This window comes from Cnephaeus nilssonii, assembly GCF_951640355.1.
Source record: "Cnephaeus nilssonii genome assembly, chromosome: 5".
Lineage (NCBI taxonomy): Eukaryota > Metazoa > Chordata > Mammalia > Chiroptera > Vespertilionidae > Cnephaeus > Cnephaeus nilssonii.
Window position 1 is genome coordinate 81545680 of NC_137076.1, and position 20797 is coordinate 81566476.

At 40.0% G+C, this 20797-nt stretch overlaps 1 protein-coding gene across 1 annotated transcript in view; it reads right to left on the reverse strand.

Moving 5' to 3' along the window:
- Positions 1–20797, reverse strand: part of DIAPH1 (diaphanous related formin 1) — an 88097-nt gene that overhangs the window by 34616 nt on the left and 32684 nt on the right. Inside the window, exons 8-17 of the mRNA XM_079772013.1 lie at positions 19779–19918; positions 18276–18384; positions 17734–17844; positions 17443–17561; positions 16266–16382; positions 15566–15681; positions 14991–15055; positions 14151–14330; positions 12427–13122; positions 11248–11362 (exon numbers count right to left, since the gene is read on the reverse strand). Of these exons, the coding sequence (XP_079628139.1) occupies positions 11248–11362; positions 12427–13122; positions 14151–14330; positions 14991–15055; positions 15566–15681; positions 16266–16382; positions 17443–17561; positions 17734–17844; positions 18276–18384; positions 19779–19918 (1768 nt within the window). The remainder of the gene's footprint in view (positions 1–11247; positions 11363–12426; positions 13123–14150; positions 14331–14990; positions 15056–15565; positions 15682–16265; positions 16383–17442; positions 17562–17733; positions 17845–18275; positions 18385–19778; positions 19919–20797) is intronic.

The following is a 20797-nucleotide window of genomic DNA, read 5'->3' on the forward strand; positions in this document are numbered from 1 at the left end:
CCACTTGCTCTTTGCTCAGCTGGCAGGGACTTGCTGCATCTATTGCTCAGGATGCAGGCAGCCTGCAGCAAGGGAAGTCCCTGGTGATCCAGTGCTGAGTAAAGGAGTGTGTGGAGTGCCTCCCTCCCAGTCTCACCCCCTCCCTTGCCGCACTCTTTTTTTCCTGCGTCACTAACACAAAATGGAGTTAGCTGGAAACAAAAACAATTTGTCTAAAATGGCTGCGTGCAGCAGGGAGTGCCGGGCAATAAAGCAAAGGGAAAGGGCACCCCCTGCTGTCCAACCGAGGGACCCCATTTTGCTTTCTTCATCATTTTTTAATATGTCAAAACAATCAATCTTACAGAGCCCAAGCTAATTTTGTCATGAATCTTGATCCCATGTTGAATTCTAAAATCAAAGAATAGAAATTGAGGCACAAGAAGGAAAAATAATCTTCAGGCTCTAAAGACTAAGAATAGTCAAGGCATAGTCAGCAGCCCGAATCCGTTATTGCTTGGTTATAATTGGTAACAGAGTTAGTTTCTAAGGGCCCACAGGACGGAAGGGAGGTCCTGCTTTGCACAGTATTCCCCAACTTCCGTAATGAGCTAAGGGCCTCGGGAGTCCTGCAGTTATAGCCATCACTTCCCCAGGAATTCCTGTAGCAGGCTTCTCTCAATGAAGACCACAAACAGGAAATGGAGGCAGGGGGAGTAGCCTGACAGCCTGAAAACTAAGTGCTTAAGAATTGCAGGTGGGAGTAAGTAGGAAAAAGGACTTTGGTACCTAACGCCAGTTACATCTACGGAGCTGAAAGATTCAGGCTGAGATACAAAGCACTGCACCTAACCTTAATTCTCACTCACTTACTCAGGACCACACTGCTTGCTCTGCCCAAGACAAAGCCTGCGGCATTTGTCCCTATTCATTAGGGAATATAATCATATGCTACACCTCCCTTGAGTAAGCCAAGTACCTTATGACTAAAAGAGAACACCTGAGAAAGGTGGGAAAAGCACAAACATGCTTTGGGTACAAGTCACTAACTGTTTCTGCTACTTAAAAGCAGCAGAATATCCAGAAAGGGAGATAACTGCAGCACAAATAACACGTGAGCACAGAATCAAAATAGGAAGTTTAAAAAAAAAAGTGGACAATGGTACCACTGTAGTTCTTGCTGGAGAAAGGGTCTTTGTGGAAGAGTCCTAGATCTCCCCCCGTATATCTAAAAGAGTAGAACACTTAGTAAGATCCCTAGGAACTAACAACAAACTTTCTGTGAGGGAAACAGCGCTGGAATCACGAAGTCCACCCAGCATACAATAAGCCATGTCTGTTAAGCTCTACCCGAGTTCTCTGATTCAGGGAAGAGGACAGAACATGAGAGTGCTATCATGTGCTAATGTAAGAAGCTGCCCAGGTGGAGGATTTCTACTTTATATTCCTCATAGCTGTAATGTACAAGAGAGAAAAATTCAGCACCTCATAGCCATTTATAGGTACACCTCACAGGAGGGAAAAGCAGGGAGAGAGCATACCAAATGAACAGCTGTTATCCCTGCCCAAAGGTAACCAGATTCCCACTATTGGCCTCTTGGCCAAAACAGATAGCCATCTGCTAAATTCCAAAGAACTACATCATTGGCTGTGCATGCTGTAAGGAGGGATGGAGCAAACTGGCAGAAATGGATAAACCTGAAGGACAGGAACAAAGCCAGACAGAATTCCAAAGCAACAAGAATCAGGAAGAGGGGGACACGATGGGATTCTGAAAGGGTGGGGGCAAAGCAGTATTAGAAATCCAGGCACTTCTCAAAGCATGGCTCATTCAGACAATACAGTCACTGAATTTCTCACACACTTTCCCAGCACACCCAGGAAGGTGACTCAATGAGGGAGTGCTAAGAGATCAGCTTTAGAGATCTGGGTGGGTAGGGACTGAAGGACAGTCAGTGCCCCGAGCAAGTCAGTAAAAGGGTAGGACAGACAGGTTTATGCAAGGAACAGTAGGCTAGAGGGCAGGGGAAAAAAAGGCATCAAATTAAGGTACCAGGAATAAAGCCTTTCCTTTCTTAAAAAATGGATCAGGATCTAAATAAGGTCCAAACACTGCAACTGACTGACATGTTTAAAAAATTCTATTTTAATCTCTATGTTCCCCTTGATCTCATTTTTTACCTTGACATCTACTTTTTGAAGAAATCAGGACACTGCCTTCTGGTGAAAAGCAAAGCCTACTGGAGCAGTGCCATGCCAGTCCCCAAACGCAGGCACCTCAGGTTTCTCTAAACATGCCTGCCTTCTTACCACTCCCTTTCACTAAATGCTGAATTCTGAGTCCAACAGATCTGGGGTCCAATTCTGACTTCATATTTATTTGCTATGAGATCTTAATAAGCAAAGGACATCAATTCTGTAGCTGGTATGTCTCAGTTATAAAATGAAGGTAATACCTATTAGAAGCATTGTTTTAATAATTAGAAATAATAGGTGATAAGTTCCTAACACAGTCTCTGACATTAAATAGGTATTTTTGAATAAGACAGAATGAGAAGGCAAAATACCTTCATCTTTTTTAGATGCTTGAAGCATTTTTAATCTTCTCTGTCTCACCCACACCCACCTAAATACTGAATAAACTGCAGATTTCTAAGTCATTCTCTGTAACAAAGGATCCTAGAAATACCCTCCGTTTTATTCAGAGGACTGGGAGGGGAATAGTGTAAAAGTGGAACAAAGAGAACAGATGGAATAAACACCCAGCCCCCAGCCTGAGTCTGCAGCTGCTGGTTTTCGTCATACTGCTGTATTTTTCCCTTCTTTGTTCCTAAGGTAGAAGCCAGGAAAGGGTGGGGAAAGAGGAGGGGAAGAAAGGGTGGGGATGAGGGCAGGACCGTCATCACTGTTACTGAAAGTCACCTGATGCTCTCCTCCAATCCCCAGTCTCTGACCTCACAATCTGGAACCTGAGCCAAAATAGCTCAACTGCGCACACCCCGTGGCTGAAAAGAAAAATGCAAGTAGAATAGGAAAAGAGGGACATTCTTCTTAAAAGGATTTTAGCAGTTTTTCTTGCCAAGAGGAAATTTAAACACACACACACAGTGTCTTATATTCCAATCTAATATATACAAAAGAAAAAGTCACTGACGCTTAGAACAGAGCTGGGATTACTGTAGGATAAAGGAGGGAAGGATGACTGCATCTCATCTTGCATACATGGAGTTACCAATGACCTTCTGTTGTTTAACAGGGGTTTCCATACCCAAGGGAGTTGAGAGAAGAATAAATAGCTTTTTCAGGTGGAATCTGATTTTCCAAAAGGCTAGGATCATTATGGAGAGTGAAGTAAAAGACACCATTACCTGCTTTGTAAGACTGCTCTCTATTCTGCACACATTAATTTATCAGGTCCAAGACTTCTAGAAACCCCCTTTTCAAGCATCCTGGACCTTTTGCAAATTTCCTTCTTAATCCCTTTGTTCTTCCCCTTATAAAAATAAGATGACCACATTATAGAAAAATAGAAGGAAAAAAATCTAGCACCCTAACAAAAACTCATAGTTTTCTGGTAACTATAAGAGTTAGCCTTCCAATCTTTTACTTCTGCTGTATTTTTTTTTCCTGTAAAACAGGATTGCAGTAAAGATTATACACAATTGTTTCCTGCCTAGCACTGTATCATGAGCATTCGTCCATGCTGCTCCAAAGGTGAGCGAGCACCCATACCCACCTAAATACTGAATAAACTAGAGACTGATTCTGTAGAGTTATAACACGGGACAGTTAAAGGGTACTAAGTTCTAGAGCAATTCCTTCAGGACAAAAGCTAAGAAGAAACAATTAGGTAGGTCATACTTTTTTTTGAAGACTATACCCCTGTATGAAGTGGTGCCCTTATGCTAGTGACACAAAGCTCTGCTCTAGAGTATAACACTCCAGTAAACTAGCTAGAGGTCTGGAAGGCCCCTTAGCAGAACTTTTCACGTCTCTTTTCCTCATACCACAATGCTGAAAGGCTCTAGAATGAGTTGCTGTATTTTTATGGAATTGGTGTGGGTCACTAACTGTTCGGTCATGACATAGGGTTTTCAGTGAAAACAGAGAGAAAAAAAGGACTCACGCATGCTAAGATGCAGTCAGATCAAATGGCTCATTGCAGCTACTGTTTCAAAAAAAGGACCAATTGCTTCATTACTATATTTTTGTACTGTCATAGTATTCATTATAAAATACATGCTTTAGAATTTTTTTAAACAAGGAAAATTTCTATGTATTGATTGATAGGAACATTTTCCAGGATACAGACAATATATAACAGTATAGCTAGCATGTTGCCTTTTGGTAAAGGGAGGGAGGATAAGAATCTATATTAGTATTTGCTTATAATTGCATTTAAAAAACACACTGAAAGGATAATCAAGAAATTAATAAAAATGGTAATCTCTAGAGGGGAGGGGGAGGGGAAGGATGAGATGGATGAATACAAGGGTGGGAAGAGACTTTTTTATAACTATCTTGACTTCTGAACTCCCTATATTACCTTTGCAGAAAAACAGATAATAGAGAAACAGAAAGAAAGCCCAGAAAAAAACAATCTGTGGCGGAGATACCCTTAGGGCTCCCTGAAAACTAGCCTGGCTACTACTTTATGTTTGGAGGGAGATTTGTCCCTATCAGCAGAAAATTAAGTTCAGATCCAACAACTCCCAGAGTGTAAGGGACCCTCATAACAGTGCTTTTTTCTTGGGGCAGCAGTTTGGGCTCCAGTGTGTAGCCAAAGAGCACTGGATCCTCTTCTGCTTATCCCAAAGCCTACTCTGCTCTGAAATTTCCTGGAGATCCCATTCCTCCTCCTAATCACGTCCTTGATCCCTACCAACTCCAGGTCTCCCCAGAGAGAGGATAACCAAACTTAACAAGAGTTATGTCTGCACAGCCACAACACTCCATCATGATCTGTACTTCCTCCAGTTTCTCATCAACTCCATCTTTGTTACAAAAGCCTGAAAGACCTCTAATCATCCCCCGCCCCATCCATCCTCTTCAGCCCAGTCAATCTCTAAATGGGTCCCAGGTACTTCACTGACTCCAGAGAACTTCTTCAAAACATCCTCCAAAGATGCCTATTGAGACCTGGCTGGGAAAATAGCAAGAAAATACGTTTGTAGAAACAAGTGCCCTTGAAGCAGAGCCTCCAAAATGTTAGTAGTTAGTAGACAATGTCAAATTGTTTCCAAAGTGATCTGGCATGACCTCCATTAAAAAAAAAAAAAGATAACACTTGTACATTATCTACTCTGACACAGACATAAAAATGTTACCACAAGAAAAAGTAGAGAGCAGCCTCTAAACTATGGCAGGGAAGGGAAGACAACAAGCAGAAAATGGAAAAAGAATGAAAACTGAAGCAATGGGTCAAGCCAGGTTAATATATAACAAAATTACATGGGATGCTTGTTAAAAATATACCTGTCTACAGTCCTTGTAACTTGGACTCTCTGGACTTTTAACAAGCTCCTCCTGTAATCCTTATGCACACTGAAGGTTGGAAATTACTGGTAGAAACAGACATTTAAGTGTAGGGACTGACTGCATCAAGCTGACAGAAATTTAGGCAATACAGATCCCCGATGAGATGATCTAAGTCTCAGACAATGCCATGTAAAAAGGACATTTTGTCAGAAATCAGATCTAGAATCTGCAGGTAATGGTGGGTGGTGTCTTAGGTTTAGAAGATACAGTTTCAGTCTACGTATGTCCAGAATAATAATACAGGCACACTCAAGTTTGAATAACTAGGAGGAGGCTCTAAAACTGAGATTATCTTGGGATAGTCAGAAGCCAACAAATGTCACAGAAGGGTTGACTGTAAAAACTTTTGAAGCACCAGCAAATTCTACCCAGGGTAGGCCAGAGGAATTCCCTGAAGGAAATAAACTCAGTATAATATCTCTGGGAAATTACCAGTATATAATCAGTGGATACTTCTATTATGTGCTTGAAGTAGCTATTTTGTAGAAACTGAGACAGAGATGAAGAATGAATGTGTATATAATGGAGTTATAAACATTTGTAATGAACTTCCAAGCTGATAAAGTATGGTTCTCTATGTAAGCACTCTAAAAGGAAGGCTATGCTTTCATGAAACTATTGGACTAAAACAAGAAACATTCTCCAAACTCCGGGCTCCCAAAAGAACACTAAATTGCTCCTATTAAATACACTAGCCGAGCAGGACAAGATCCGTTTGAAAACAGCAAGTATAACTTCCTGTCTTAATGTTACTACCGGTCCTCCAAATGACTTTCCAGACAGTAGAGGGCAGCATACTAAGCAGTTTGTATTTGAAAACAACAGAGGATGCCTCTCTCTAACGTGACTGCGTCACTAACAGACGTAACAATGACACATCTAAAATAGAAGAGATCCATGTGCCATCTGGTGGCGAAAAGGAGAAAGAGCACACTGCAGGCAGATATATCAAATTCCTCCAGTTTAGAGGGAATTAAAGTTTAATTATCTTTATCTGATGACACTCTCCCTTAAATCTCCACCAGTGCATGGAAAAAGAAGAAACTCACACCACAACAAACAAAACACAGAGCTTTTTAGAAAGCTGTCAAAACAAAAGAATTTGAGATGATGATAGGTAACATCAAAGACAGCTTATGCAAGAAAGTAGAAAAATAAATTATATATATATAACAGAACCAGCATTTTAGAAGTGAAAGGTATCTTTAAGTTCATCTACTTCATTTTACAGATGAGGTAAAGAGTCAAAGCATGAAGAAAAATCTCTGGTGCAATCTCATTAGTAGTCAGATTAAAGCAGATACCACCTTCCCCCTATCATACTCCTTGTAATCCCAAGTGATGGAGTAGATTTATATTTATAAATTACAAGTACTACCTGATATTACAGAACCCCTCGACTTCTCTTTGCTAACACAATGACCCTACTCAATATCCAAGAGAAGTTAGTAAATAAAAGACAAGAACCCCAACAAATGTTCACTTGTTCTAATTCCACACACACGAGAGACGTAAGGAACTGACAGAACAGACATCTTTCTGCCGAAAGACTCACTGAGTAAGGTGAAGCTGTTGAGCTCTTACAAAATCTTGTTTCTAGAGGTTCAAGTTGCAGAGGCTACAAAGATTCACTAGGACATTTCCTGATAAAGATCCAACTGGGTGGATGCCAGGAAGTGGACAGAAGAGGATCACAGGAAAAAGGGAAAAGACCCTTGGATCTCTTTTGGGAAAGCTTGCTTCCCCACCACAGACTCCTGTTAAAGCCTGAACCATGAAAGTTCTGCGAGGGCAGGACAGGTAATCCTAGCCATAGCTGTCAGCAGTCTGACCTGTGGGACAACAGCACAAACCTTGGTATCTGGACCCACACAGTTCTATCCTAACTAGAATACTGTTATTTTTATGAAATTCTCAGCTCTTGGTCAAGATCTTGCTTTTTTGTCAGAGTTCTTTCTAAATCACTTATTAACCACTTGGAGAACTGTTCTATGCTCACAGTTCCCAATAATGCACATTATATTTTAACAGAGAGAGATCATCTAATGCTATATATTGTCCACCTCACACCTATTAAAGGACATTAGTTCATGGATCTTAAGAACCCAAAAGATTTTTAAAAGAAAGTAATAAACCTAAAAAGAACATCAGTTATCACTTACCACACTATTTTTAAAACATAATAGTTTTAATGGGATCATGTAATCAACAAAAGAAAGAGTTAGAAGAAAGCAGAATGAAAAGCTAGTTATCTTGTAAGTACTACAGATAATGACCTGAGGCCACCACGTGACAAAAATGCTTCCTAGGAAAGGATGGAAAAAAGTTAACTATTGAGCATGTTCCCAAGGAATTAAAGAAGCAGAGTCAAAGAGACCAAGATAAAGACACTCCTTACTGATCACCATAAGGAAAATAAGAAAGTACTAGACATTTTATAGCACTGTCTATCAAATCAACTAAGTAAATTCCTGATTTATAGGAAGTCAAGAGTTCGGAAATAAGAGAGTAACCCTTGAGAGAGAAAAATGTATGTGAGAACTTGTAGTATAAATTTGAGGACCATTCCTCTCTCCTATTAGAAAAAGGTACATATCTTCTTGAACCTTAATGAAGCCAGTGGCTGAAGACCTTTAGCTATAGGAGGCAGATGTAGAGAGTGAGACAGATGTTTTCTTTAATGCCTGATAATGGAGGAGCCAGGAGGTATATGAGAACTTTTAGGTAGAAGTAAAATATAAGGGAGATACAGGCATGTTTTTAAAAAGAGTTGCATTTAGCAAGTGAGAGAGGAAATAATGCAATATTATGAAAACCTAGTGTCCAAATAACTTCCTCATCAAGCTGGCAGCTACTGGGCTGGAATCATCTAAGCAGAGCTTCTACAAGAACTAAATAAGCATGTCTTATTTCTCCAACTGGGTTAATTTTGCTACAGCTGAATATACTGTAATCAGAATCTGGCTCCCCTACAACTCTAAATATCCGGTATCTCACTTTCCCTAATCTAATCTTTTTCACAATTCAAGGACATTCACAATTTGAGTTCAGATTTGATAGGACATTTGTGCCTAAATGGATGAAGTGGTTGCAGAAGCCAGTGTATCCCTTCTTCTAGCTTTGTCTGGATCTTCATTCTCAGAAGCTCTCAGGGCAGAAACGTACACGTCTGGGAAGCCAAGGCTAGAGCAAGGGCTTGGAGTCCCACAGTCTGAAGTGTGAACCCTGGCTCTGGCACATACTATAATGGCCTCAAAAAAGTTTTTAACCCATGTCCCTACTTCTTCATCTGAAGATGGAATATTTATATAGTAATGAGTATTTATCTATCATTTAATTATATTATCAATATTAAGACTATGAATAAGAGACTTGGTAAATGCAACTGGTAACCAACTTAAAAAAAATTAAGGAGGAATGTTCTGAAATGTTATCCCAGACATGTTTAAAGCACCAGGAAGCAAAGTAAACCTTGCTTTCACACTGATGAGATCTGGGTTCTCTGAGTCCTCACCTCTGAAGTTTCTAGACCTTGAAATTAAGTCAGTGTGCCAATTTAACAGCTGAAAGTCCTAACTAGAAGAAGAGATATTTAAAAACTAGGATAAAACAAAGACTAGTTAAAAATTTCTTTCATCAAAACAGCAGCAATCTAGTAATGATTATTACTATATGAAAATCAATACTGCCACTAAACTAAACTAAGTTAAATTATCAAATTCATACTTACTCTTTTCAGATTAAGATACAGAGATTAATTTAAAAAAAAAAAAAAGCAAGCTAAAGCTGTTAGGAAGTTAGAACCTTCAATGAATAGAAAGTAGTTTCCAGGGCCAAAGTTGAGAGCTAAAGAGGCATTAACAAGTTTGATTACATTGTTGACAATAACAAAAGATGCAATAAGGTTTTGGTTGAGTATTTTAAAATACTATATACCAATTCATGGTAGGAATAAAATGCCAAGGAAAACCACTAAACTGCAGGAAACCGCACTACAATCAATAGGAATAGAAATGTATAGGATAAAAGAAGGATGGAGAGGAAAGGGGCCCGGGCAGTGAACATTTGCAGTGGCACTAAGAGCCCAGCCACAAGAAAGGGACTCATGCCAGAGGCCAACACACGGACAGATTCTGTGAACTAACAAATTAGCAATTCATGTGTTTTGATTTTCCCTGCCAACTAATCTTTGTTGATGTACTACATAGTAGTATAAGCGTTCATTATCACAGCATTTTTAACTAAGGGTGGAAGTAACTCATTGAGCTGAACTTTGGTTTGGAAGGTGACAGTTCTCTTAGAAGAAAAGGCCACTTTGCCCTAAGTCTAGGGCAACAAGACAGGCCTGAGCACTGTGATTTCACACTCTTAGATACCCACATGAAACTAAGGGCCACCAAAGGCATCTAGCAATCTCTTAGGCTCCTTATTAGAACAAAGTATAGCCTTGTCCCATTAGATCACATAAAAAAATTATTATTATTAAAAATGCTTATTTACTGGACAGGGGGTGGGGGAAAATGCTCCAACATTAGAGCATTTTATCACTAGGGTCATAATAAACCTCTAAATAAACAATAAAGCTAGAAGATGGAAATATAAAATTATCACAAGGCATATTAAAGGAGCACAAAAACCACAAGAATTAGGAAGGAAGAAAGAAGAGGGCAAAAAAGATCAGCAATTCTAAAGTAAAGGTGAAGATATGAAGGTGAAGAAGCAAGAATTTATATTAAAAAAAACACACACACACAAACAGACCAAAATGTATTAAAAAAATGGACCAAAAGTCAAGACTCCTGGGTCTGGTCATATAACCTTGGGCAAGCTACCTATTTAATTCATATATTCTACAGAGTGCAGTAACACTCATCCTGCCTGTGCAGGTCAAATAGGGTAAAGTTATGTTAAAGTACGTTGGAAATTGTAAAACACAACAGAAATGTAAGATAATGGTATTATTACTTAATTTGTCCCTCAACTTCAAAAAACAGAATAAGTATATGGTAGTCTAATTTCTCCCCTGACAGTTAATAACCCAGCTACTGGTTCTCCTGTGCTCTTAAAAAAATAAAAAATACTAGGAAAAGAGAAATCAACCCCAATCTTTAGTCTCAGTTTTCTAAAGAGTAATTCCTTTACATCTGTTTCACTTTTTCTCTAATATTAAAGATACCCAACTAAAAGGCCCTTCTATATTCTTACCTTTGGATGCTGCAGGAGCAAAGGGCCAGGATGGAGAAAGCATCAGATATTGGAGAAAAATGGAAGAGAAAAAAGGAATCACACACGGTTTGTTGTTATTGAAGACAGTAGGCTCAACCACCTGGCCTATAAAGACTCTGCCCAACCCTTATCTATTATGTAGGCAGGTCTGGAGGTAGTACCTTAACAGCAGTGCCAGAATTGGTTCAAGAGCATCATCAAAATGGGGCCAGACTGAGCTGTCACCTATCTCATATCCCCACAAGTTATAATGATATAAAATACCTACATGCAAAACAACTGGGGGGGGGGGGGGCGGGGAGGAAGGAATAGCAACCTATATACAACAATTCTCTTTCCCAAACCCAGCATCCCCAGGACATAAAAACATCTTATTTTCTTGCAAATTGAAATCCCATCTCTCTTCAACCCTCACCCAGGGAAGGGAAAGGGATGCGAAACCTGTTTATAGCATATTCTAAATACTACATTGGCCCTTTTTGCATGAAAGAGGAAGGGACTCACTCTTGGTCTGGGCAGAGAAGGCATGGGTAAGTTTGGCGAAAAGTTCATTGTTCTCAAAGCGGTCCTCCTTCACCTTTGTCCAGAAGCAGTTCTGGGAAAGGTCCTCAGCGACAAACTGTGGATACAGGCAGGGTGTTAAGAGTTACTAAGCTGAGTTTCTGTACTTTCCATCCTAGAAAACTGATTAAGAAGCAAGAGGTGGCTGGCCGATTATTAGCACTGTCTATACCAGACTCAGATGGACCTGTGATACAGACAACAGCTGTGCTCTTCATGATGAAATCAGGAGATGATGCTTCCAGTGTGTTTGTTGATGATTATTCAAGTTATGCTACGTATCGTCCTTCTAACCTCAAATCCACTACTTTTAGAAGCAGTAAGGCATTATTTCACATCTTCCCCTGTTCTACATCACATATATTTTTTTAATATATTTTATTGATTTTTTTACAGAAAGGAAGGGAGAGGGATAGAGAGTTAGAAACATCGACGAGAGAGAAACATCGATCAGCTGCCTCCTGCATACCCCTCCTACTGGGGATGTGCCTGCAACCAAGGTACATGCCCTTGACCGGAATCGAACCTGGGACCCTTCAGTCCGCATGCCGACGCTCTATCCACTGAGCCAAACTGGTTAGGGCTACATCACATATTTTCCCATCAATTTGGCTAACTGTGCCAAATTTGTTCTTTTTATAATCCCTAAACTCTATTTTAACTTGGTTTCTGGAAGAAAAGGGTTAATGCAAACACATAGTGGGAATAATACTGAACAATGCAAACATCTCCTGTGCAACTCATTTACTGGAGGGTGGAGGTAGTGGGGCTGTATCCACTAATCCATGACTTGAGATAAGCAAAATTATCAGTACCATGAGGATTAGTGAAATGACCATTATCAAACTGTGTGTTACCCTGGCACTCAAATCCTCAGAGGCCAAAAATATTAACTTAAGTTTAGGTTTTGTAGCAGAGTTTGGGCTCAAAGAACTCTCCAAAGTAATGTCTAGCATATAGGAGATACCTAATACCTGCTGAATACACATATGCATGAGTGGCACTAAAGACAGACAGATGTGAGCCACAAGAAAGGGAAGCCCAACCATGAACAAAGTACAAAGTAGGAAAGTGAAGTGGTTTCTGAAGATGTATTGTGAAGAAGTGCACAGAAATTCTCACCTTGGACCAGTTTGGCCTCCGGAGCTGTACCTCTGGCTTATAAAGCTTCTTTGGAGTTAATCCATATGGCAGAACTGGGGCTGCAGGAACTCCAAATCCAAAAGGGGGAGGTGGAGGCATACCCATTCCTGGTGGAGGTGGAGGAATGCCAGGGCCTCCAGGAAATGGAGGGGGTGGGGGGATTCCAGTACCACCAGGAAGAGGGGGAGGAGGAGGCAGCCCTCCTGGTCCACCAGGTAAGGGAGGAGGAGGTGGGGGGATGGCGGCACCCCCAGGCAAAGGAGGAGGTGGGGGGATGGCAGCACCCCCAGGCAAAGGAGGGGGTGGAGGGATGGCAGCACCCCCAGGCAAAGGAGGGGGTGGAGGGATGGCAGCACCCCCAGGCAAAGGAGGGGGTGGGGGGATGGCAGCACCCCCAGGTAAAGGAGGGGGTGGGGGGATGGCAGCACCCCCAGGCAAAGGAGGGGGTGGGGGGATACAAATACCCCCAGGTAAAGGAGGGGGAGGTGGTGGAGATAGAATTGTGCCACCCCCAGGAAGAGGAGGTGGGGGTGGAATAACAGTGCCAGAGTCACCAGGCAGAGGAGGGGCAGGGGGAACAGTAGCACTGCTGGGAGGGGCTACAGCAGTAACTGCAGCAGAGAGAGAAGCCATTTCTTTCTTGGCATCTTCCAATTCCTTGGACAGCTTGGCAACCTAGAAAAACAACATCAATGAAAGCAGACTTTTCAAAAAAAAAAAAAGAAAGCATACTTTTCACTCTACCTCAGGGACAACTGGAGTTTAAAGGGGCCTAAAAAATTAACCCCAACTTCTCATTTCATACATGAAGGGTGTGAAAGGAGTCAGACATGAAATGATTCGCCTAAAGTCACATAGCTATTTAGTGACAAAGTGAAATTAAAGTTCAGGTCTTCATGTTCTTAGCTCAGCATGCTTTGCATTAAAAAGGCAACTTCATGCCTGGCCCGCATGGCTCAGTGGTTGAACATCGATCTATGAACCAAGTGGTCATGGTTTGATTCCAGTCAGGGCACATGCCCGGGTTGTGGGCTCAATCCCCAGTATGCGCATGCAGGAGGCAGTTAATCAATGATTCTCTCTAATCACTGATGTTTCTATCTCTCTCTCCCTCTCCCTTACTCTCTGAAATCAATAAAAAAAATAAGAAAAAAGGCAACTTCAACCTTTATGTTAAATTCTCCCTTTGATTAGAAAATGCAAAGACCAAGTAAATCAAATATTCTAGTTACATAATTAGCACATGTGCTATACAGGTAATTATGTAACTACATAAGTGATTAAGTTATCAGATATCACAGATCATTCAAATATTTATAACTGCAGAGAGAGTGTATAAGGATAAATCTGTCCAATCTGCCCAGAGATGACAAATAGGAGAAAATAAACAAATATGAGAACAATTTATTTAGTTTCTACTCCTAAATTTATTAGAAGAGTATTATCTATTTCTGAGTAGCACTGTGACTTATTTTATTCTTTGTTCTGTATTTTTCAAATTTTCTATCTTATGTATTACTAATCTCCAAAACAAAAGAAACAAAAAAAGTAAAAGATTTTTAAAATATTCACTATCTAACCAGATTACCTACTAGTAGCTGAACCCTCCCTGGGAGTAAGATGACTCCTGCTCCAAGACAGACTCATCCTGAGGCTGCTGAAGGCAGTTACAGGTCACCCTGCCTTCCCTGCTCAGACATTACCTTTCCTGTGAGCTGAGACACCTCTGCTTCCAGGTCCTGTTTCTCTGTGGCAATCTGTTGCTTTTCAGAACCCAATGCATCCTTTTCTCCCTGAAGATCCTGGAGCTTCTGCTCGAAGTCACTTTCCATCTTTTTCATTTCCACCTGTAGCTCATGTCGGGCTGTTAACTCTAAATCCAGCTAGAGAAGAAAGGAATCAGACTCCCAGTAAGCTATCTCAGCAAGAAGCATAACGCTATTCCCCATAATTTACTGTTTTGTGCCAATCTTTGATCCATACAGCTCACTGACCCAGGGAATGCCTGGGAAAAAAAGAACACCATGATTTTGACCTGAAAATCATGGATAAAGGAGGGGGAACAAGAGACCATTTCCATAGTTTATCTATATTTGGAGTTATAATTAAAAAACCAACACTTAAGATTTTAAAGACATTTAATCAGGACAGCCATGGCATATAATCCCAGTAGTCTCTAGGATCAAAACCTATCAACCACAAAAGGAGTCTTTAACAATTGAAGAGAAAAAGAGAATTCAGATATATTCCAATTCCTATTGTTCCAGGGATAAGAGGCCCAAGATGCCAAGTAAACCTGAGAGTGCTTTCAGTATTATGTGAGTGCTGTCTGTCTTTCCTGTCCTGCCCAGGGGTCCAAGAACTGTGCAAAGTCACACTAACTAGCTCCTCATGATCACATTCATATCCAGCAAGTTTCCCCTAGGAATTGTTGTTGTGTGCGGAATGCTTTCAAAACATCTCAGGTATGTTTCACATGTTAGAAATATCATAATCCTTAGAAAAAGAATGATACATCCAATTGTTTTTTCTCTCACACCCACCTTTTTTTCCAGCTCTGTAGCTTTGGCTTCAGTTTTCTCTACCTTTGTTTTATCAATCATTTGATCTGAAAAGAAGAAGAGTCAGGAAGTAAAGCTTCCAATTCTCTTGTTTCCCCCCTCTCACTACCTAAGCCCTTCGATATAACCACAGGACAGTCTTTGATCCTTTTGTTTATTTGTATTGCCCTTCTTAATGTTCTGCACTAAATAAAGAACCTTCAGTTAAGTTCAACGTAAGTTTCTTATGTGGCTGTTAAGGCCACCATGCTGCATGGCATGAAGAATGCCTACAAGTCTTACTTATGAATTTCTGAAAGCAGCCAGAGTCCTCACTTATAGCTGAAGCCCCTTCAAAAGATGGGGTAGTGTGTGAGAAGGGGTTAAATTTTAGAATTATGTAGAAATAAATTTAAGGCCTATATATTCTTAACACAGATGTTGGTTAACACCTAAGAAAGGTCCATCATGGAAATACCTAAGAACCAGAAAGATATCTTCCCTAAAATTTTCACTGGAAGATACAAAATGAAAGGCAGAGCAATATTTTAAGGAACCAGATGGATGAATACACTTACCAATCAATCCCTCAATATCAATCTGGAGGTGCCGGCACTTGAAGTCAGGATCAGCCCCATTCTTGTACAAAACTATCTGAGAAATACATTCTTCAATCAACCTATAGTACTGCGGTCTATGGAAGAAATAAAAGGAAAACCACAATATAATTTTCAGAAGTATTCAGGATCAAAAACAGGTACTGTCCCTCTATTTGACAATAGAGGGACCTGAGGATAAGTGCTCTGGAAAAGACTGTTTTATAAAATTAACAGAAGTATCGCTGCCATGCTAGGAAACCCCTTCTTCCACATCAGGTACCCCATCTACTTCAGAGTCAAACTTCTTGCCATCTGCCTTCTAGTGCCAATCCTTTCCCATCTAAAAACTTGGGCTTGAGCCTTCCTGTCAATGGACAGTACTACTGCCAAGTCTCTACTTTCAGACAACCTAAAAGAACTTTAAATTTACCTCCCTTTGCTATCATCTTCACTCCACACTACCAAAAAAGGAAGGGCATTTTACCTTAGACATTGTGACCTCTTCCACAGAGATGCCTTTCAGTTGGATTAAAGGGACACTGATAATGTTCCTATGACTAACAATGAAACCTAATTCTTGCCTTTTCTTTTTCCCTTTACAGACAATCTTTGAATTTAAGGATTTTGTTCTTTCCACTTAGGCTAAAATTCAAAACTTCCCACAGGTATATCATTTTACCTGGCCTCGTAGTCATTTCGGACCAAGAGTAGATGCTGCAGAATGGACAGGAAGTGTGGCTCTGCCTTTGAGTCCTTCACTGTGTTTAAGAGAAACTGGAAGACTTCATTGAAATCAGTGGGAAAGAGAAAGAAGCTAAGGAAAGCATATATTTAGATACTATGAAAGGTGGCTTATCCAACTCTCAGGAAAAGTAGCAAGGTGCTCTTCTATTCTAACAGCTATTCTTCCTGTAAATATTGTCTGACACTTTAAGCTCTATAAACTTCCTTTAGCAAAGGGACCAATGATTTGGTGGTACTATACAGATAGAGGATTGCTAGTATTTGCCTTGAAGATCTATCAGAAACTAAAGGTAACTGCCTCAAAGTCACGTGTGGTAAATATCAATAGGTAACCAAAGTACTCCCTCTGTCAGTTTCAGGAACACAAACAAGAAAGCAAATTATACCCTACTCCCTGACTTGTACATATTCTCTAAAACCAACTCTACATTTTAGTAAGTTAACCCTTTGCACTTGCTTGCTTTTTTCTCGATTCCTTTATTCTACTCGGGATTTAATTTTTTAAATACCCCAGATTTTACAAAGCGCGGCAGTAGAATAAAAAACTGGAGTTTCTTTTCATACAAACTTATTTGGATTTTTTTATATTTCAAATTATTGATACATTCAAAGAGTAATTTTAATCTCGACATCCGAGTGCAAAAGGTTAAGCTTATCATGTTCTAAGACAGTGGTTGGCAAACTCATTAGTCAACAGAGCCAAATATCAACAGTACGACGATTAAAATTTCTTTTGAGAGCCAAATTTTTTAAACTTAAACTTCTTCTAACGCCACTTCTTCAAAATAGACTCGCCCAGGCCGTGGTATTTTGTGGAAGAGCCACACTCAAGGGGCCAAAGAGCCGCATGTGGCTCGTGAGCCGCAGTTTGCCGACCACAGTTCTAGGAGGTCTATACTAATTCCGAGGGCTGCTTCCATGCTAAACAACCCTCAGATCACCTGTCCTAACTTTCCTGGTCCATGCTGAGGAAAATAAATCCAATAGAAATCAAAGACACCTGCTTATCTATCAAGAAGACATGCAGGCTAATGTCATCACCCCCATACCATTTCATGAAAGTATCTACAACTAAATGTTTCCTGTCTTGAACCCAGTCAGTAAAAGGATATTCCATCTCCATTCGAATGTCATCCAGCCGTCCCTTCAGGTCATAGGAATCTTCATCCCCTTGCTCATCAAACACAGTTAGTTGCACTCTCATATCATCATTTTCAATCTTCCGAAGATCCTGTCCACAACAAAAATAGAAGTCAGAGAACCCATAAGTTCCTATGTTGACTAAAAACCCAAGCTTTTCAACTTGGTTTTTAAATTGAAAATCCAAGTTATCCCTGGAATGACTGGGCAGTAAGAGCAGGAAGGAATCAGTCCAGCCTTTGTAATGAAGGGCTGCATCTCACCTGCAACACTTGATGCAGCCCCAAGCGCATCAGTTCACTTCGGATGTGAACTCGGAAGTCAAGTTCTTCAGCTGGTGTGATGAGAGCATTGATTAGCTGTAGGCATCCCACCTAAAATTAAAAAATTCAGCAGCTATGTCAGTGTTAACTCCTAGATATAAAGATTTCATTCTTGTTACATGCATTCTGAGGATCCCAAATACAACCTAGAAAATGCTGCAAGAATGACTTTCTGCTGGAGCAATAAGACCTGGTTTGAGCACAAGTCTGGAGAGCTCAGAGGTCTAAATAATTCCAAGGACCTGATGGTATACTTTGCTCTAGGCCTTGGTTTTCCTAATTTGTGAATCTTTTCCCCATTTCATGATGAGGAACAGTTCTTTCTCTGCCTGCTTGGAGAGAAGGATAGTCATTTTCCCTTCCTAACAAATTATAAAATATAGTTGGGAACCATTCCATGTGCTCTCTTAAAAGGTCAAATGAACTTAAGTCTTTCCATATTGAATTCTACCCTTGGGCCCAGTTTCAGGGGATATACATGCCTTGAGTGCAATGGAGGTCTCACTTTTTAATCCATCCAGCAGTGGCTGGAAACGTTCCACCTCATCCATCTCAGCTCTTTCTGTCATGGCTTCCAAAACCCTTTCATTCCTGCCCAGGAGAAAAGAAAGGGAGAGAATTGCCCAGGTGCTCTGACACAGACACACATAGCAAGTAGATTATGCAGGGACACAGATCAGTTAGGAAATAGAACATTACCAGTGTTCTGGATTTCTCACATTATTCTCCTCATCATCTAGAACAAGAGCCAGAATTTGCTGAAAGCTAAGGATGATCTCTTCAGAAAAATGTACCTTAAAACCCATTCCTAGACTCCTATCTATAAATATCAAATTAAGACCCCTGTTCTATGGAATATAAATTGGTACAACTTTTGGAGGGGCATTTAATAATATCAATTTTGAATGCACATAACATTTGCCCTACTTGCAGAAATCTATCGAACATAAATGAATAAATGTAAAAGAATAGATGTACAACAGGGGTGGGGGACCTTTTTTCTGCCAAGGGCCATTTGGCTATTTATAACATCATTCTCGGGCCATACAAAATCATCAACTTAAAAATTAGCCTGCTATTTTGGTCAAACATTTAATTAACTCACCCCTAATGCCTTGGCAGCACCAGACTAAATGATTTCACAGGCCTTATACGGCCCGCTGGACATTCCCCACCCCTGATGTACGAGAATGCTCATTATAGAATCATTTGCAACAGTAAAAATTCTTATCACCTAGAGCAAGAGCCAGGTATGCTTTAAAAATGGAAAAATTGTTAAATAAATTATGCAACATACAGAATATGGAATGCTAAATAGCCAGGAGAGATATCAATAAATGTTGACATAAAAGAATGTCTAAAATATCCTGTTAAATAAAAAGAAACAAGCTGGAAAAAAATTAATGGTATGATTTAGCTTTTGTTAAACATCTCCACAAAAAATAAAAATCTATATTATACATGAAATTGGTTTTGTAGGCAAAAGCCATTTTTTCTTAGTTCTAGAATACCATCTTTTGGAGTGGTATAAGATATCTTAGAATCTAGGAAATGCAATATATTTTTCTGTGCTAGAAAAAGATATATGAGAGAGTACCAAGTCATTAACAGTGGTTATCTCTGCAGAATAGGATTTGCCAAAGGCATAAGGTTGGTAAAATTTACTTTATATATTTCTGTGTTGTTTGGACTTTAAAAAGTAATATTGTATTGCTTCTGATTTTTTTTTTTTTAATGGAAAAAGAAACCCTTGTCCCTAGACAATACAGATGGAGATCTGGGAGCTATCTGACTATAACCAGTGGTACAATCAGGATAGCTGCATCACCTAACAACTTTCCTTAAATATTAAGATTCACAGTGTTCATGTCTGAGAAAAAAATACATATTTAAAACCAAGTGGCCACCCAAGCAACTCAATTTTCCTCTACACTAGGGAAGATGGTAAAAAAGAGAATGGAGAAGAGAAATAATTTGTCACATACATGTCCTCTGGCTGTGGTAGGATACAAAGAGCAGAAAGCAGCTTAGCTGCATCAATCATCATGTTGGGAACAGCAGGATCCATGGCTCTGACCAGCAGCAGGATTCCTTCTTCTGTCTCTAACATGGTCTTGATTCCAAACTGGCAGGACAAAAACAGAGAAGGAAGGCTTAAAGATGACAGCATCTAACACAGGACACATTTAGGAATCATTATGGTATTTCCCTCCAAAATTCATATATTGAAGTTTTAACTCCCAGTTACAACAAGGTCATATAAGAATAGGGTGGAGTTCTAAATCCAATGACTTGTCCTTATAAAAAAGGGAAATGTGGACATAAACATGCACACAAGGAGAATGCCATGTGACCATGAAGGCAGAGGTTGGGGAGATGCATCTACAAGTCGAGGAATGCCAGATACTGCCAGGAAGCCACTAGAAGCTAGGAGAAAGGCAGGGAACATACTTTCCCTCACAGCCTTTAGAAGGAACCAACGCTGCCAACACCTTGATCTTGGACTTCTAGTCTCCAAAACTGTGAGACAATAAATTTCTGTTGTTTAAGACACCCAATTTGTAGTACTTTGTCACAGCAAACTAATATAGGGGTAGAATACTTTCCCCAATGGAGCCAAACAGAAATTAGCATGGCAAAGTAATTTTCTAGTAGATTCACAACAGACTTCTATGTCTTCCAAGAGTTAAAATCTTGGATTTTTATGTTTCTTTTTAATGCCCCCCAACCCAATGGAATAAGTTAATTATAACAAAATTAAATAGTGAGGAAGACAGATTTGTACTCAGGAACAAATAGCCATGGGCTCCCTGGTTTTAAATACAAAATAAAGGAAAGGAAGGAAAGGAAGGAAGGGAAGGAAGGGAAGGAAAGGAAGGAAAGGAAGGAAAGGAAGGAAGGGGAGAGAGAGAGAGAGAGAGATTTTAACAGTATGACTGTCTGGAAAAACAAATCCAAACATAAACCTTTAAAAAACAATAACTATGTCAGGAATTTCAAGAAT